Source organism: Mesitornis unicolor, unplaced genomic scaffold (genome assembly GCF_000695765.1).
Source record: "Mesitornis unicolor isolate BGI_N332 unplaced genomic scaffold, ASM69576v1 scaffold22357, whole genome shotgun sequence".
Classification (NCBI taxonomy): Eukaryota; Metazoa; Chordata; class Aves; order Mesitornithiformes; family Mesitornithidae; genus Mesitornis; species Mesitornis unicolor.
The window spans coordinates 2516-21221 of NW_010196060.1; the positions used below are offsets into that span (position 1 = coordinate 2516).

The following is an 18706-nucleotide window of genomic DNA, read 5'->3' on the forward strand; positions in this document are numbered from 1 at the left end:
GGACCGTGGGTGTCCGGACCGCAGGGCAATGCGGGTCCCGCGGGGGTGCGCAGCACAGAGGCGCTTTGTGTTCTGCCCCCCCCCACTCCACACCCTGTTTTTGGGACCAAGCAGGGGGCAACGCCAGCGCTGGGTTTCCCCGGGCTGAAGCTGCTGCCCACCTCCTCCCTCCCAGCCCAACCCGGGGCTCTAGCGCCCCCGCGCTCCAGAGGGAGGTTTTTGGGGTGCAAGTGTGCCTCATCGCTCCCCAAAAGCAACATTATTTGGAATTATTATTAATTCTCGATCCGAGTGCGGTGCCGGTGCTCCAGCTGAGCTCTGCCGGCCAAAATCAGCCCCGGGCTCCTTCCTCGCCAGGCACAGGCATGGGGCCTCGTTAAGCAGGAGAACAAACGGTGCTGGGCAAATTAAAGCAGAAAAAGGGGGTTTGGGGCACAGAGCGGGGTTTGTTTTGGTTCCCGGTGCCCAGTGCAGAGATTTTGGGCAGCAGATGGATGGACACGTGAATTTGGATGCCTCCCCACTGTGTCCAAATCCCTCTTCCCCCGACAGCGTTCCCCGGAGTGGGCGGTGAAGTCCACAAACGCCGGCGTCCCGATGGCCTCCACCTCCTTGTACCTCGCCTCGACCGCTACTAACAGCACCAACCTCCTCCGTAAATCCCCAAAACCCTCCATTTCCCCATCCCTGTGCTCCTATTGCATGTGCTGTGCCAGCTAACCTGCACAGAAACACACTGGAAATGATCCAAGGAGCTTGATTATATATTCTTTATAATTTTTATTTTTGTTTAATCCCAATTAGCTGATGTAGTTGTTTTTTTTAGATGTTATTTTACTCTAATTTTCTTTTTGTCCTGGTGTTTTTAATATGTTTTATTTTCTTTTTTCTCTGATTTATTTTACCGTATTTTATGTTCCTTGTTTTGTTTTCCTCTATTTTGTTACATTTTTCTCTATTTTATTTCATTTTCCTCTATTTCATTGTATGCCCATGTGCTGCTTTGGGTCCTGGTCCATGCTGGAGGGGAAGCAATGCTATTTTTGCCTGGGGGGGGTGATTTCTCTCTCTCTCACGCAGGACTAACAGCGCTCTTTCTCTTTTAAATTGCAGACCCCCTGTAAAAATATCTTCTTCGCCCATCAGGGGAGAGCCGTGCTCATAGTCTGTCTTCACCCATCAGGTGCTTGGTTGGCTGAACCCGACTTATGGGGTTCCCCCCCAAAAATGCCCACCAAAAGCTACTGCAGTGCGGATTGATAAAAACCTCATGCTTTAAAAAAAAATAAAAATCAAAAAAAGGTGTTTTTTATATCAAGAGCACTTGTGTAGAGGAATGTTTTTATTCTTTTAATATAAAATTGCATTAACTTTTCTATGGGACGCACGGCCGTGGGAACGGGACCGGTTGGGATTTTTAAATGCATTTTTTTTGCCAGTTGTTTGTACTAAAAATGGTGACTCAGTGGTATTAAAATATTTCCGATCATGGGCGTCTTTGTCAAAATCGTCTCTTTGTTCTGTCCCTTCCCATCAGGGCCAATCCTGTGCCAGGGCCTCCTTTGCTGCCCGAAGCTCCTCCAACGTGGTCCAGGCAGGAGATGCTCCCCACGCCAAACGCTTTTTGCCTTCCCCAGGCAGGCGCATGCCAAATATCCTGAATCTTTTGCCATGCGTTGCTCTTGAAGGAGGGGATGTGGCCTTAAAAAAATGCTTAATTTAAGGCTAAACCCACTGAAAGCCAAGATGTCCCCACAGCAGGGTCATGTCTCGTGCTTGTGGCCACCAAGGCTGGGATGCCACCAGCACCCTTCTCTCATCACCCCTTTTCTGGTCCCCCAGAGCTGGGCTCTCCCTTATTTTCTCTAATTTTCAATTAATTCAGAGCTGGCTGATGCCTAATTGGGGACTTTGCTAATTGAAGTTGATTTTTGCCTTCCCCCGGAGGGGCAGGACCCCCCTCCCGTGATGCTGTGCCTGGTTTCCTTGGGGGGGTGATGCTTTCTATCCAGGTTTTTGTCCTCTCTCAGCATCCTCAACCTGCTGGTGATACCTGAAACACAACCCTCCAAAAACCTCCAAAAGCTTCCAAAAACAGGGATCTGGGGTCCTTGGTGGCTCCCGTGACATCTCCAGGGGTCATCCTGGAGCTCCCTGGGGACACACACCCAGGATTCCTGGAAGCCCAGAAAAGGGTTGGGGTGGGAAAGCTGAGCAGTGATAACAGATCTGGGGATGTAAAGGCCCCCAGTGTTCTCCAGACACTCCCTTGCATGTTTGGCACAGGGCAAAGTGGAATAAAATATGGGCACGGGAGGCAGGGCCTGCTGCAATGCATGGGGTCTGCCTCCACTCACCCTAAAACATTGTTCCCTCCCCTGCCCTAACACACTTATTTAATAAAACCCACATGAAGAACAGTATTTAGATTTCTGGTCGTACTTCTTGCTTATATCCAAATCCTTGTGAAATAATATTTATGTTTTAAACAGGCAGAAAGGAGGGAAAAGGGAAAATTACCCCCCCCAGATGCCAAGATCACAGCAAATCTCACCAAATTGCCACGGCACCAGACTTCCACGTGAAAAACAGAGCAGTAAAAAAAAAGTCACCTTTTTTTCTTAGAAACAAAACATCAGAATAATCTGAAAAATGCATTTCACTGCTCTTTGTTGTATTTAGCACGAAGATGTTTCTGTGGCAGCACTGCCCTTGGCCAGGGGCCCATAGCCCATCCGCACGCAGAGCGGCTTTTCTCACGCCTCTGCTGTTATTCCATGAGGGTTTTATTCGATTTTAGTCACTTTTTAGTCATCTTTAATCATCTTTATTCATTGGCCTGCCCCAACAGCATCTACAAAGTCCTCTCTGCTCTATGCCATGGTCCCATCAAAGAAAACATCTTCACCTCTTTTTTTTTCCCCCTTTCAGCCATAGCACAAAGTGTGCTAAAATACAAAGGTTTGGGTCTCTCGTCAGTGGCATTTTTTTACCAAATGCGTTTTACAAACCCAGTGGGACACAAGATCTGATTTTCGCCTTCATTAACCAGGGAAATCATCTTAATCATTCAACTACTGATATATCTGCCCCTCTGCCTGCATCTTTTCAACCCCCCAAGAGGTTTTAATTGAGAATTGACAAGGCAGATTCGTTTGATATAGAATAAGCTGACTTTAGAGGAACAGAAAATAAAAATAAACCTATGTTATTGTTGTCGCCAGGGCACGCAGCTGCAGTTTTGGAGCCACACCGGAATTTTACCTGTATCAGGGGTGTCCAAGTACCATAAATTCCTGTAAATGATGGAAAATGAAGGTGCGCAAACCCACCTGGGCATTTTCAGCACTAATTCACCACTATGTGCCCACACATTGGAGCTGCCGTGTTCTGAAACCCCAGGAAAACAGGAGAACCTGGAATAATTACGCAGCAACCGCGCATGTCGAGCTCCTGGTGGATCTGTGGGGCCGACGCTCGAGGACCTGCCAAGACCCCGGTGCGCTGCCAAAACCCCACTGCTCAACACTGCAGAGGATTATCCAGAGGAGAAAAAAATCATAATAAACCCAAAATCCCAAAAGTATAACCCAAAAAATAACCCGAAAGCCTTCAGTATAAGCTGTGGAAAAGTGGATGTGCTGTTACCGCAGCAGCTATTGCTTGTTTTCCACTTAATGGGGGAAAAAAAGAGTCTGAGTTATTTGAAATACACCTGGCCAAAGGGTTTTTATTCTCCTCCTTGCGTTTTAGCTCCTTTCTCCAGCCACCCCCACCCCCCTGATCCCCTCGCACCGGTCCTGGGAACCCAGCGTTTCCCAGGCCGCTCACCCCCAGGCGGTCATTAAAAGGTCTAATTAAAAAATGCGGGATATTCGCCCAGGACACAGCGTTCCCCACCTGGGGTGTGCTCCCAGCGGGTTCCCACGGGTTCCCCCACGTGATATTTTTTTGGGGAGGCTCCATGTCCAACCTATGACCACTTTAACCACAGGGATGCCCATCACGCTGTGGAGCACGGCGCCCATTGACGTCCCTTGGAAAACCCTTAAATACCCAGCACGGGCTCAGCGGTGCAGCATTGCCACAGCTCCATCGCCTGGGTCAGGATTGAACCCCACCAGCACTCCAGAGCCTTCAGGATCCACGTCCCCAACCAGAGACCCACGTCCCCAAGCCATCAGTGAGGAAGAGCTTCTGCCAGCATCCCACCTCAGCAAGGATGAGCCCGCGGTGAAGGTAAATCCTCCCCTCCCAAGCCCCTTTTTATTTTCCAACTAAGTAATTCTGTGGTTCAATTGCTGACAAGATTCAGAGCTGGGTCTTGCCAGGGTTAAGGATTTCTTCCTTTTATTTTCTTTTCTTCCTGCTCATATAATTCAAGTGGCTGAACAGATTTTCTTCAAAGGCTCAAAACCAGCCAGAGTCTGGTGGAAAAAAACAAGGTTATGGGGAGTTAGCTCAGAAGGGAGCCTGGGAAATTAAAAAATATTGTAAATTGAGGTCTGAGAGGCCGCCTGTTAATGGCATAAATAAAGCTCTCAGGGCAAAGCTGATGGAAGTGCTCAAAAAGCCAGGGTGAGTGGTTCTGCTCCCAGTGATGTCCCTGGTGAGGACATTGTGGGAGATGCTGCACGTTGAGTGCAGGGACCGTGCCCGTCCTTCTCACCTCTTGCTCTGTGGGGAAGCCTGTGCCAGGGCAGGGTGGGCAGCACCTGAAGGTCACAAACCCTGCCCTGGCAAAGAGTAATTAACCCATACCCTATGATAATTAACCCATGCATCCCAGAGACCCATCCGGTTTCATCAACCAGCCCCCTCATGGGAACTCCTCTGCCCAAAAGGCGGTTGCAGCAGTTGCCACTTCAGGCACTAAAATATTTAACAACTTGGGTTGCAAAGCACAGCAAAGCAGAATTCGTGGCCAGGCTGTGGAGATAGGATGGTCCCATCCCCTCTGATCTTTGGAAACCCTCAGCTGCACCCACAGGCACCCACAGCAAACCCCAGCAGCTCTCATCCACCTCCATATGGGAGGTGCTTTCTTTGGGCTTGCTGCTTGAGATCAGGACATCTCCATGGGACACTTGGTTGTGCTCCAGCCTGGTTGTTTTAACACTTCCTTGCTTTTCTTGAGGAAAAAGAAAGCAAGACAAGACAGGTGATCTTCCAATTACATCAAATGGATGAGGGGATAGAGGCATCAAGAAAACCTCAGTATATCAGGAGTCTCATGCTCAGATCACAGGTTTTGGCAATGGTAGTTGTTGACGATGATTCCCAGCAGCTTTTGATCCCCAGAGGGCCAATACTAACGGTTGACAACTTCAGATGGTCTGTTTGGGAGAGAGGACATCCAGAGAACAACCCAATGTGAGTATGTCCCCAGTGCAAGGGGACCATTGAGGGCCCTGTCTACAGGCAAACCTGGTGGCCCAACCCCAGCTGAGGGTGTTAGATCACCCTGGCAGCACTGAGGACCGTAAGATGGGCCTCAGACCACTCACAGGGGGCCAGAGGATACCCTGGCCACACTACTTTGTCCTTGGTGGATCAGGTACCTGGGCCAGAGGTGGCAGAGGTCCCTGCGTCCTCACAGGTGACCCCATGAGCGCAGCCTTGCAGATGACGGCGTTTGGTCTTGCTCTCCTCTCCACCCTCTTCTTGCTCCTTGCCACGTGCACCGACTGCTGGATGGTGAACGCTGATGACAGCCTGGAGGTGAGCAGAGCGACCATCTTCAGGGTTAGCAGAGGCACCGTGGTCCAGGTCAGCAGCTGAGGGTTGCAGCTGAGGCCTTGACATCCATGGGGTTGCACCACATCTCCATGGGCTTGGAAAGGGGACACAGTGGGACAGCTTTCTGCATGAGTTGGAGGATGAGAGGATTACTGAGAGAAAGAAATGCTGGAGCAGGAGGAGGAGACACACATGGGACGTGTCTGGCTGTGGTGGTGAGAGCCTGAAGCTCTGCCCTGCCGGGCTGGGATAGTGCTTTTTGCCGGAGTTCCTTTCTCCTGCCTCCAGGTGAGTCACAAGTGCCGAGGGCTTTGGAGGGAGTGTGTCACCAACATGCAGGACGGGGTCAGGACCTGTGACCAGTATGACTCCATTTTGGCCGACCATCCAGGTAAGCTGCAATGGCCTGGAGACATTTTTAAAGTTCACAGGTAACAGTTTTCATTCTTCGAGAAGTCGACCCTTGCTGCAAAGGGTTGACCTTCCTTGGTTGGCAATGCAAGCCCAGGGCTGCTCCTGGCCTCCTGCCCCATCAGCATGGCCTGGACATCCCACGGTTCAGCCAGATCTGCCATGGGGTTACCAAGCAGGAGAGGCCATGACGCTGGGCCTACTCACAACAACGGCACACAGAGCTGGGGTGCAGCTCCTGCCATCCATTGCATGGGGGGATTTGCAGCCCCACTGATTTTGCACACAGGGGTGAAGGCCATTCCTATTGGCCAAGGACTGGAGTGGAGGCACCAGTTCCTCTGACCATTCCTCAGTCCCCTTTCTGGTTTGATTTTTCCCCTCCCTGCCCAGTGAAGATCGTGGTGACGCGGACCCTGCTGATCACAGCAGACCTCCTGGCTGGCCTGGCTTTGGGCACGTTGCTCCTCGGGCTTGACTGCATCAAGTTCCTCAAGGAAGATCCTCGTGTCAAGCTAAAGATGTGCTACGGGGCTGGCATCATCCTTGGCATTGGGAGTGAGTGACTGGGAGAGCTCAGGGGCAGGTGGACCTCGTGTCCCACAGGGGAACCAGGGCACCCCTCAGAGGGGTCTTGGGGAGCACGAGGGGCTTGTGTGGGTCGTTCTTAACCAGTCCCATTCCTCCTAGGCATCCTGGGCCTCGTGGGCTCTGTGTGGTACGCGGTGGATGTCTACGTGGAGAGGGCCACGCTGGTGTCACGCAATATCTTCCTGGGCGTCCACTACGACTTCGGGTGGTCGTGCTGGCTGGGGATGGCCGGCGCAACGGGCTGCTCTGTGGCATCCGTCCTGCTGACCTGCTGCCTCCACACCTGCACAGGTCCGTCTGCCCTGTCCTCATCCCACCACCAGTGGCCCCGTGTCCTGCAGGAATGTATGTGGGGTCAAGGACCAGCTCAGAGGGTGCAGGCACTTCCCACAGAGTCCAGCAGATTCAAGGGAAACCCTAAGGGCTGGGTCGTGACAGGACTGCATGGAGTGAGGACCCCACAAGCCCCCTAAGGGCATGGAAGGGGTGCAGAAGTGCTCCATCCACCAGCGCCTCGAGGTCCTGGTGAAGGTGTGTTGACATCTACCCAAAACAGTGGCCGTGCTGGAGCTGTGTCCTTGTGACCAGACAAAGCCTGAGCCGGTGGCCACAGGGATGTGGTGGCGAAAATCTGTCCCACCATCAGGGACATGGGACAGGTGATACCCCACCAGACAACATCTCCAGCCCGCCTGCATGGTCCCACAGCGCTGTCCGGGTTCATTTCTCCTGCCGTGGCATCCCCTGCACCCCTCTGCTATGGCCATGCCACAGCCCCAACTCTTTCCTGGCAGACCCCAGCAGCCGCTGGCAACCCCAGAGGATTCCCCAGCCCTGGGGCCGAACGGCCACCAGCAAGATGTACGCCATGGACTCCCGCGTCTGATGGGCAGCACCCTCCCGCACCCAGCCCTGCCATGGGACACCCCCCAGCCTGACCCCATTAAAACACCACTGCCTGTACTGGGACATCTCTGCGACTGCTTTTGGGCTCCGATTGCGGGGTTCACACAAGCTGTGGAAACAACAGCTGCAAAAGGCAAGGGTGCTGCAAAGTCACCCACAGAGAAAGGGGTTTTTTCCCCACTTCCAGCCAGGTTTCATGAAAATAAACCCCAGAAAAGGGTTAGTTTAAGAAATTATGCTCCCCCTAAGGCCCCTGGGGAAGCTGCTGGGACACTGAGGGCAAAGGAGCTCCTCAACACGGCTCAGTCCTGCTGAGGAGGGGTTTTGGGAAAGCCGTTTCCACACAGAGTAACACTGACTCCATGTGGCTGGTGGCCCTGGTCACCTACGCACCAGCACCACTGGAAACCACCCCTGCGCCCAGAAATTTGGCAGCACAAAGTTTGGATTTAAAAACGGTGACGCTGGTAGCTCAGAACATTTATAAGTGTTACCATGGGGCGGGCAGTGGAGGAATGCTGTAGTCACGTGCATCGGGCACAAGGAGGTGGGCAGTCTGAAGTCTCATGGAAGTGCTCTGCCTGCACTGCTGTTTTCCAAGTCAATTATCATCCTTCTTCACCTGCACACCATTGTGAAAACAAACCAGAACCCCAAACCACCCTGGCAATTGCTGACTGCTTAGGTTTTGTCCTTATTCCCTTCCTCCTCACCCAAAGGTGAGCCCCTGGCCTGAGCAGACACTGCAGAGATGTCACAGAGCCCTCACAAGGGCAAGGCACAGGAGAAACTCACAGCAGCGGTTCTGTAGCCTGGAGCAGGTTGTGGAACACCTGCACCCCCAAACCAGAGGGGCTGCAAGGGGCCACCCCCAAGCCATTCATCTCCAGGGATGACAGGGACATTGTATCTGGAGACATCACTTCTACTGGCAAGGCCGATGAGCCACCACAAGGAGGTTCCTGCGCTCCTTCACCCGGCGTGGTTTGTCACCAGACAGCGTGGTTTGTCACCACAGGGACACCAGGAGCCTGTCACCACCTGACAAGGCTTCTGGGCAGCAGCCTGCGCTCAATGCCTGCCACAAGGCAAAGCCACTCACGCAAAGCAAAGCAGGACAGTGACACCAAGCCCCAGCACACAGGAGGCTGCTGGCAGAGGCTCTGGTTTCACTCTCAGCAGGGAACCCCATTTCCCCCGTTTTTCCCTCAATTCTCCTCCCCACAACCCCCCAACTCCTGCAGTGACACAGCTGTGAAGACATCACACCTGTGTGGTGAGCCAAGAGCAGCTGTGTGCTGCACACCTCCAAGGACAAATTTTGGGGGCATTCTGGTTTGGGTGTTTTGTTTGGGTTCGTTGGTTGGTTGTTTTTTGTTTGTTTTAAGCACCCTCACATCACCTCAATGTGGTGACAGCCGTACTCCAGCAGAGACACAGAAGAAATACAAAGGTCATTTTTTTCCCAACCCCTTATGAACACTTAAACCCTTTCATCCCAAAGTGGGTTTAAAATGACCAAGCACACAAGCTAATTCTTTAAGACCTTTATTAACAGATGCTTGCAGTTTGACTTGAAAAAATCAGGTGTATATTTCATACAAATTAAAAATGAGGTTCTTAAAAATCTCAACTTGACCAGATATGAAACAATTTAAAAACCTTTAACGGTATATTGAGAAAAAACAGGCTTTTAAAAAACGTGTTTATCGTTTCCAAAAGGAGACTTCTTTAGGTAAAAATAATAAAAACCCCATGCTGCATAGATAATGCAGATAGTTCTATAGTAATCTGGTCAACAGCAAAAAGCAAGCACTTAAGGTCTTCAGTTCCAATTCTTTTGTTCATTTCTTATTGCTGGAATTTCATTTTCTTTTCTTCTTCATTTCTTAAGTCTTTTCTTTGATGACTAAACTGAAAAAGAAAAAAAAAGGATGATCAGGCAGAGTGTTACACAGGTGTTTTGTCCACTACTCCATCACCCACTCCCAGTGACCAAAACCACCACCTTCCACACAGTCAGAGGACTCCAGAAAGAGAAGCCACAACCTTTAGACACAGAGGAAACCCCTCCAATACCTCTCCCTCGCAAAGGCCCCTGGGGGAAGCTGCTCACACAGCAGCTCTGCAGACCCATACAGCTGCTGTAAACCCTGAGCCCCCCCCAGCCCTGCCCAGGAAGGCATGAGGACACCTGAAGATCTTCAGAAGATGCCTGAAGAGCAATTCCTACCTGTGCTTAACTGTAACCCACTGCCTAGAGCACAGCAACCACAATTTATATTCTCCAATACTATCAATAAACACAGCAACAAAATGTCACCTGGGTGCTTCTCTGAAGCCCACGATATTAAGAATTAATGCAGCTTGTGTTAACCATTAAAATGAACACGAGGAGAAAACGAAGTGACAGAAAATACATGAAGAGGTATCAAGTAACCAACCATACAACAAATCCAGCAGCACCCAAGCCCCCCAGTGCTCATAGCTGGGAGCGATCCGCAGCTGCTGCTGACACCCAGCTCCTGTCCATGCCCAACTCCTCCATTCCCCATCACCCCATTAATGTGACCACTTGTTACCACTCCTGTCAGAGCCTAAACAAGCCTTTCCATTTGCCTGCTCTCCAAGCACCAAGTCATGAGTGAGACACACCAGGAATAGGATATGAATGCTGGCAAGAGAAAATACAGGGAGGGAGAATAGACAAGGAAGGTGCTAGAAAAAAGCAACAAAAGCAGGAAGAGTCCTAGCAATGACAATATTCCCAAATCAGCCAAACTGGCCATCAGGAGACAGCACCAAACAAGCACCGTATCACAATGAAAACAACATTTTACCACTGACCTCTAGGCAACCCCCCAAGCAGCGAGGCACACCAGTACCACAGCACTCCAACCACAGCCACCCTGGGCGCTCCACAAAAAGGCTCCCCTCTACCACTTTTTCCAGCATTCTTTTCTTGAGACAAAAAGCTGCTACCAAGATGCTCCTGCAAATTCAGCTCTCTAGAAATTAATGCCCGGAGGTCTTAATGCTTTGCTTCCCCTTTTGAGGTCGAGCAATAAAAGCTCAGATGCTTGCAGAGCTGAGTAAATCCCAGTGCCTGCTTCTTCCAGCTACTTTCTTAAATTACTGTTTCTGGAGATTGCTATAAGCCTGACCTACTGAGCACAGCCAAGGGTTTAAGATTAACAGCAGTCCAGGCAGTGATTCCATCCATGAAAATTAAAGCCTGTAACTGAGTCCTCCCAATTAATCAGCATTTGTATGGCAAAGCCGCACAGTTTGGTTCTGCACACGTTACCTAACACGCTCACAAGCGCAGACAGCTTGGCTACAACTCGCCATAAGCAAGAACAGTCAAACTCTTTTAAGGTAAAAATTAAAGGAAAGCATCAAAAGAAAATAAAAGCCGGTCATGACATCGTATCCTCGCAAGCCTGCGGCCACGCACCCGGATGATGGTAGAGATGGTAAGCCGGTATTTACTCAGCCCCGCCCTGCTCGGCCTCGGGAGCGGACGTGTTCTCAGCTGGTGGTTCGGCTGTCTTCGTCTCTTTGCCATCTTGTGGTTTAGGGTTCTCTGGGCGTCTGCGTCGGTAGTTGAAGTTACGACGGTACCGACGTTGAGGTGGCTGCTGACTTTGGGTCTCATCCCCTTGGTTCTCTTTATCTTCTTCGTTCCCGTCCTCTCTAGGCTGTCTTTGACGAGGAGGACCCCTGAAAGTCAAGCTAGGCTTTAACGATGCAGCATCTGACCACTGCCATGTCCTGTCTCTGTCGCTAAAAGGCAGGGTTAAAAAAGAAGGAAGTTGCCCTGCAGCATACCTGCGAAACCGTGGTCTGTAACCTCGATACATGTTCTGCCTGACTGGTCTGCCTTGTTCTCCTGCACTCTGGTTGTCAGCACCCTGGAAGACATTAAAAACGAACCATCTCAGCAACAGCCTGTTAACGCCACAACCGGTCACACCGTGAGCATGGCTGCGAGGGGGCTGCTGGGTTCAGTATGGGGCGTACGACAAGGTGGGCAGTGGTCCTAGGGCACACAAGTATGCACTGTAAGAATCTGTGTTTCTTTCAGTTAATAGTATAGGAAGTTATCACAAATTCAAACACTTTTTCAAAAGCTGTAAGATTAGGACCTTCAGCTTATCAACATCTGCTCTCATGTTTCACCTTACAGCCAAACCTTACCAGAACCATTCTGAGTATCTACAAAGAGCAGCAAAAAGCTGTGGTCCATCACCCTGCTCCAAAGGAATCGAGGAAACGTTACCTCCACTATCTCTCCCTGCACGGGAGGGTTGGAATATTGTGGTCGACGCCCGTAGGGCCTACGCATATAGTAAGGTGGGTACCGCCGCCTGCGGTAGGGACGGCGTTGCTGGGCTTGTCCTTCTGGTATGTTCTCTGCTCCTTCGTTCTTTTCCCCACTCTCACTATTCTGGTAGTTTTGCTGGTAGTTGCGTGGAGGACCCCTACGACGTGGATATCGTCTGTAATGGTTACGGTCTGCTGCGTATTTACTGCCTTGCACTGGAACGCCACCAGGACCTGTAACATTCGCTGCCTCCGCACCCTAAAGAGCAGGGACAGTGTTAGGCAGAGGAACAGTCAGCATCACATCAGTTATAACATAATATAATTTAGTACCGAGCAACGATTTACATCCACATTGTAAAGCAATGAAAACCCATTCATCTCCCTGGATGCCATCAGGCATCGACTCAAACCACAGGCACCACGCCAAAGCCTGCAGACCAAATTTTCCGTGCATGCTCTGACACCCCAGAGACATGTTTACCTTTTCTCCCTCAACCACATCAAACTCCACGGTCTCTCCATCTCCTACGCTGCGGAGGTACTTCCTGGGGTTATTCTTCTTTATGGCAGTCTAACAACATAATATTGCAGAATTACATTTACAGGCACAGCATGAAAATACTATTTAACATATCTGAAGACTTTTTTTTACGATTAAGGAATTTGAGTATTTAACATGTTAGGAGGAAGACCTGTACTCCTGAAAAAGCAATTAAAACACCATCAAAAATCCAGAAAGCCATACAATTTACCTGTATTACTCTAATTCCGGTCCATCTGAAATGTGTCACAGCTGACTACAGACATCTGTCAACATGCTGCCTACCAGCTGAAAAAGCAGCTTGAAAACAACCAACCTCCCCACTACACACTGGCCGTAGTATTCCTAACCAGTTTAGCATCAAACACCCCCATAGTATTTATACATTCCTCTGAATTACATACACCCATATATAAGCCTTTCCAGTCATGTGCTCGCATTTCCAGCCCTTCATCTCCCACACCACTGCAGCACGCAGTAGCCCACACGCCACTGAGGCTGTCTTAAACAACATAAACACATTGATGGCCAGAAATGAAGAGATTTCCTTTCTCTGAGGCTTCCAGTACCACCACTTCAGCCACAGTATTTAACAGTCAATCACAAATCTACTCCAGCCCTGCATTACACACCAAGGATTAGTCCTTCCAAGGCATCAGCACCAGACAAGCCTTTGTATCGGTACCTGCGTGCTAAATGACATTACCAGAAAACACTGAATTTTCTGTGCTGGTCAGCAGCAGATTATGTTTTTGACAGATGAGTTAATACTCAACATACACTGCTCTCAGCCACATTCTGCTTATCAAACACTAACTGAACAGTAATACAAGTGTAACAACTTCACAAAAAATACCAGCAACAGAGTTTGACTGGATTTTTTCCCCTAAATGGAACAAAATTATGCAAAAGCACACCCACAAGTCTCAGCTTCTAAAGCAGTGATTTTAGGGAGAGACAGAAGCCTTATTACAGCAGCAGCCGAGTCTAACAGCTCTTCATGAGAGCCAGGCTTGACAACAGGGATGGGAAAAAGCACACCCAGCCAGGACTCCTAAAAGAAGCTGATTCCCTTCAGATTAGATCCCTAAAACTGTTTTATTGTGAAAATTATTACATTAAAACAAACCACTGCCAAACTGTGCTTTTAGAAACAGACAGCAGTTACATGACAAGTCCTGAAATCCGAGGTTAAGTCAAGGTCACTTACAGGTTACCCTGTTTGCAAATCGTGTAATAAAGTCAGAAAGCTTTCCTTCAGGGTACATATTCCTGCCTCACCACACAGAAACACAGTGCAGTCACTTGGCTGTTCTCCACTGCTCATTACAGAATAACCTTTTATAAACAAATGCCTCCACACACTAATAGCAGGTAATTCAGACATCGTACAAGCACCACGCTGAGAGCTGGCACATCGAACTTAAACAATAACACCTTCCAGGGGTTACTTTTCCCTCCCTTTGTTTACAACATCAGCAGCGTGTCCCTAACTCCAAACAAAAGAACAATCCACAGACTCCTCAATGCTGAAGTGAGCCACGCTCCACCAAGGACTCTTTGTGGGCTGCTGCACAAGAGATCCAAAGACAGAGAGGGTAAAAGCACAGAGCCTATCACAGAGATACACAGGCCAGACATAAAGAACTAAACCAAGGCCAACCTGCTCCATGAAATAAGCCACAGGTTTGGTGCACAGCCTCACTCTGGGCTGGTTTCAAGAGGTTTACATGCTTCCCTATTAAAATGTTTCCAGGCTTTCACTAAAAGCTCGAAGTCATATATGACATTAAAGTTTTGCCTAAAAAAAAACCCTCAATGAACCCAACTTCACTGGCACTTCATCCCTATTCCAGCCCAATTAATTTCCCTCCCTGCTACACGCTTTTCATTTAACAATATTTCCATGTGCTCCCTAACACCTGTATGAACCCACAAGGCAACTTAACAACTTCAAACAGCCACCCCCGAGTCAGACAGTGCAGTTTTCCTCCCTGTACAGTGCCAGTCTGCTTGACCCTGCGTGGCTCACATCCTCATGATGGATGCACATAGATATGCAAACCCCTCAACTACACGCAAGCTTTACTTGCAACCTAACACTGAGAAACGGTTGTGTTCAAGTAACAGTTAGAAAACGTGAGACTCTTTCACAGCTTCAATTCTACTTACACAGGTCATGCACAGCAAGTTTCAGAAAGGGAGCCTGTTTTAGTTTCAAGGAAGTCTTACCTGATGGACAAACACGTCTTCCTTGGTGTCATTCCTGCAAGACAACAGGAAATTGAAATTAATGTATGAAATGCACACTAAATTAAAAGTTCAATGGTTTGGGGTGGGAACAAAACAGGGAACTGTCAAGACAATTTGCTTTCAGCATCAGCCTCACTCTTCAACCTGCTCTCAACTAGACCCCCAGGTAGCCTATGCAAGGTTTAGAGCACACGCTGAAGTTCACTACACTGCGTGCGAAAGCATCCTTTCTCCTTCTGCACACCCCTCCATCCCTCACACCCCACCCAGTGAGGTGCTTGAAGCAGCAGCACCCAACAGTGACCAGGCAGCCATTCTTGGCAGTGCTGTGTGGGAGAGCAGCTATTGCCATCTCTGAAACAAGCGATGATGTCACCACCTGAGCCATGACATCACCGCCCAAGCCTTGTGTCATCTCTCCAGAACAACCCTCAGTCTCACACCACCAGCTGACCACTGAAGGCCACAGGGCCAGTCAGGCTGTGTCTGTGAGAACAGAGAGGAAAGAGTTTGGGTTTCTCCCCTCACAAGAAACAGAGAACAGCTCTAATCTGTACCTGCCACAACCCAGAAGCATCCTTCAGCATGGTCATGATGCAGTTTCCAAAACGACCACACTGAGGGAGGTTGGACAACCACAACATCGTACCAGGTGAAGCCAGTAAAGTCTGTTCTGCAATGAAGAGGCACAGCTGAAGCAGCCTCCACACTGGTCTGAGCATTGCATGGGCTGTTCCCACCACTCAAAACACTTACAGCCACATGCCCATCATTACAGCCACAAGCCCATCGTGCCAACTGACCCTCACTGCAGTGGCAGTTTCACAGTTTGAATCAACAGCAAAGTGGCTTTTATTTCCTAGAATGGCTGGGTAAAGACATAGCAAAGCAAGCTGGTGCAAAAACTTGCTCAGAACTGGAGAGCTTATAGGTACAAGTGACAGAATCAAGAATTACTTTTTTAGAAAACAAACAAACAAACAACAAAAAAACCCCCAGGCATTCTTCAACATCACCTTTAAAATGTGACAACGACAATTAGAGCTTTTAAAAAAATTCAATCCAAGGTATGGCTATTCTGTCAGACAGCACCAGTAAAAAATAAGTCACCTTGTTTCCTCATGGAATTGATGCCCACAAGACTCAAAGGTCTGGAAAAAGGTAGTCAAAAGGCAAACAACGCAGAGCCAGCCCGGTAATTGTGAGGCAGCTTATCTCTGAAGGCCCACAGTGCGGCTCTCAGAAGCCTGTGCAAAGTGTGAGCCTAAACACTTCCTTCTTCACACACAAAGAGCTCCTACCAGATGCTCCAAAAGCTGAAAAGCTTCAGAAGATCCCAGGAACAGGTTTTCAGTGAAGAAAAAAAAATAATTAAAAAAATCTGCTTAGCACATTCCTTCACTCTCAACTGCAAATGGTGGTAGGAAGTGCTGATTGTGCTGCAAGAATGGATGCTCTATGTTCCTGCTCAAGTCTGAGTTTGGACAACCACACTTTTTTGAAGTCCTTTTGAAAACTCAGTTTCCATTTAAGAGGACACAGGAGTTTTGTACCAACAAATGGCTTAGTTACACAGACGCAATTCAAGGTGCACACACGGTCAGTCCAAAACTACACTGGTTAATTCTGACAGTGCTTTCCAGCAGGCACATCTGGAAGCAGCAAGCGCACTGCCGCTGGGATGGCCTAACAGCAACAGTGATTGCTCTCTCCAAGAAAACCTGAAACGGCACGAGAGAAAGCCCGGTTCTGAAGGCCTAACAAGCCCTTTAGCTTCTCTTTGCAACAAATGATTCTCCTCTCAACACCTTTAATCCCTAAAGTTTAGGAAAAAAAAAAAGGCATCAGACGAGCAGACAGATTAAGGAAACGCCACCATGAAGCCCAGCAGAGCATGCACACAATGCCAGATACCAACACGCAGCTCCAGTTATGGTAAGAGGACCACGGCCTGCACATCCATTTATTATTTTGACAACTGTGAGAAACAATCGACAGACACTCAGAATTGAAGCCAATATCTCAGGACAGAAATGCACTTTTAACATTAAAAGAACACAGACAATACCTGAAGCCAACGTACACCTATATCAAAGCGAAATTTTAGTTCCAAAGCTAATTTCAGCTTTGAGCAGACCCAGCTGAAGCAAAGACAAGCAAGGGCAGCAGCTCCCACAAAGTTTCCCTTGCAGCCAGAGAGATTCCAGAGCTGAGGAAATGTCCTCCAGTTGGGTCCCCAGCCTGCGGCTCTAATCTCCCGATAACACCACATCATGCTGGGTTTCTCATTAAAAATGGCAACCTCAGGGATTAAACAGCTGCCAAATTAATGACCGGGGAAGCCATTCGGATGTCTTAACTCGCTGCTGTCGCTTCCTCGCTTGACTCACATCACTCAGCGTTTCCACTGCTGAGGGAAATGGGAAAAAAGCCTTCCCTGGAGGTACAGTTTGTGGCCTAAGACTTTATACACATTTACAAAAGCCAAAGATGCTAAAGCTTACGGCACCGACAGCTACTCAACATTTAACATTAAATCCTGCATAAAGAACGCAAACTGGGCAGACTCAGAGTCAAGTTTTTGAAGCTGCAGACACAAAACCAATTAAGGAGTCTGGCAAACACTTGAAGACCGGGTCAAAAGGTAACAGACAGTTAAAAAACAGAGCAATATTTAAACCAAACCTAAATAAAAGGCCAAATAAAAGCACCAGTATATACATTTACTTCCCTGAAGAGGGATGCCCAAGTCTCCTGCAAAATTCCGAAACCATGGCTTTGAAGTACCAGGGGAACAGTTCTCCAAAACATGGCCTCTGCACAGCAACCCACAGGGAGGCCTCCAGAACCAACAGGTACCAGAATTTCCCATTTTTCCAGAACTGGTTTGCAGAGCAATTCCAGGACCCCTCTACTGCTGGACAGCCTCCCCAATATGCCAACTGTAAGCATTTACACAACTCTAAGTGTTCACATTTTTCTCTAAAATCAACTCCTGTCATAAAAAGAATCTTCTAGGCACTTGTTTCTTGAGAGGCCTTTATATGCTCCAGTTTGGTGATATAAAGGAAATGTGAATTCTGTCATTTCCCTGTACAGTCAGGGCTTCCTCAAGAGAGGACACTTTTAACTACCAAGTGCTCAAAGCAATTTTTGCTTCCATTGATGTGACAGAACTTCAAGCAGGTGTTTAAACAAATACTTTGTGTGTGCTCACTGACAGCAGACTTTAGTGCACCCTTAAGTGCAAAAAAAAAAGGCAAAATCCCGAAAAACCAAAGCATTATCAAATAAAAATCCTAACGTAAGAAATACTGCCAAGAAAATCGATTTACTAAGACCAAGGCCAAGGTTCAAGTAGTAAAAAGCCAACCCAACAAACCCTAATGGGTGAGGGACACTGGGATGGAGGCTGGAACTGCTCTGCTATGGAGACAAGCTCAGAGTTGGGGCTGTTCAGCCTGAAGAAGAGAAGGCTCCAGGGAGACCTTCCAGCAGCGTTCCAGGACGTGAAGGGGCTATAGGAAAGCTGGGGAAGGACTTTTTACAAGGGCATGGAGTGACAGGACTCCATGTAATGGAGTTCAAGGAGTAACAGCTTTAAACTGGAAGAGAGGAGATTTAGACTGGATATTAGGAAGAAATTCTTTGAGGGTGGTGAGGCCCTGGCCGAGGTTGACCAGGGAAGTCAGGGGTGCCCCCTCCCTGACAGTGCCCAAGGCCAGGCTGGACGGGGCTTTGAGCAGCCTGGGCTGGTGGGAGGTGTCCCTGCCCGTGGCAAGCGTTCGGCTGTGGGGGCTTTGAGATCCCTTCCCACCCAAACCACGCTGCGATCTCGCCAGCTCCTTCTCCCAAGTGTCACCGCGCAGGTGACAGCAGTGACCACCCCCTGCCCCACCGCACATGTTCCCTAGCACCGCTCCACGCTCCAACGCC

At 49.0% G+C, this 18706-nt stretch overlaps 3 protein-coding genes across 3 annotated transcripts in view; 2 read left to right on the forward strand and 1 right to left on the reverse strand.

Moving 5' to 3' along the window:
* Positions 1–638, forward strand: part of CLDN19 (claudin 19) — a gene marked incomplete at its 5' end in the record, with an annotated part of 2195 nt that extends 1557 nt beyond the window's left edge. Inside the window, one exon of the mRNA XM_010188339.1 lies at positions 553–638. Coding sequence (XP_010186641.1) covers positions 553–638 — 86 coding nt within the window. The remainder of the gene's footprint in view (positions 1–552) is intronic.
* A 4969-nt stretch (positions 639–5607) lies between these two features.
* Positions 5608–7627, forward strand: LOC104543677 (claudin-16-like). Its single transcript, XM_010188340.1, has 5 exons — positions 5608–5721; positions 6028–6130; positions 6544–6708; positions 6841–7032; positions 7536–7627. Exons 1-5 carry the CDS (start codon positions 5608–5610, stop codon positions 7625–7627), a joined length of 666 nt encoding a protein of 221 aa, XP_010186642.1.
* Positions 7628–9179: 1552 nt separating this feature from the next.
* Positions 9180–14783, reverse strand: YBX1 (Y box binding protein 1; the record flags this gene model as incomplete). Its single annotated transcript, XM_010188341.1, is given in 9 exon segments — positions 9180–9561; positions 11105–11149; positions 11151–11352; positions 11479–11561; positions 11930–12099; positions 12102–12138; positions 12140–12232; positions 12458–12547; positions 14750–14783. Coding segments are annotated over 9 exon segments (817 nt in total), but the record flags the coding sequence as incomplete, so codon positions are not given.
* Positions 14784–18706: the final 3923 nt, after the last annotated feature.

What these genes read in the sequence shown, in the direction of transcription:
- LOC104543677 (XM_010188340.1), top strand. Translation starts at nt 5,608, where the DNA reads ATGAGCGCAGCCTTGCAGATGACGGCGTTTGGTCTTGCTCTCCTCTCC. An exon ending in ACGCTGATGACAGCCTGGAG is followed by an intron (nt 5,722 to 6,027) that starts GTGAGCAGAGCG and finishes TCCTGCCTCCAG; the next exon opens with GTGAGTCACAAGTGCCGAGG. An exon ending in CTGCCTCCACACCTGCACAG is followed by an intron (nt 7,033 to 7,535) that starts GTCCGTCTGCCC and finishes CTTTCCTGGCAG; the next exon opens with ACCCCAGCAGCCGCTGGCAA.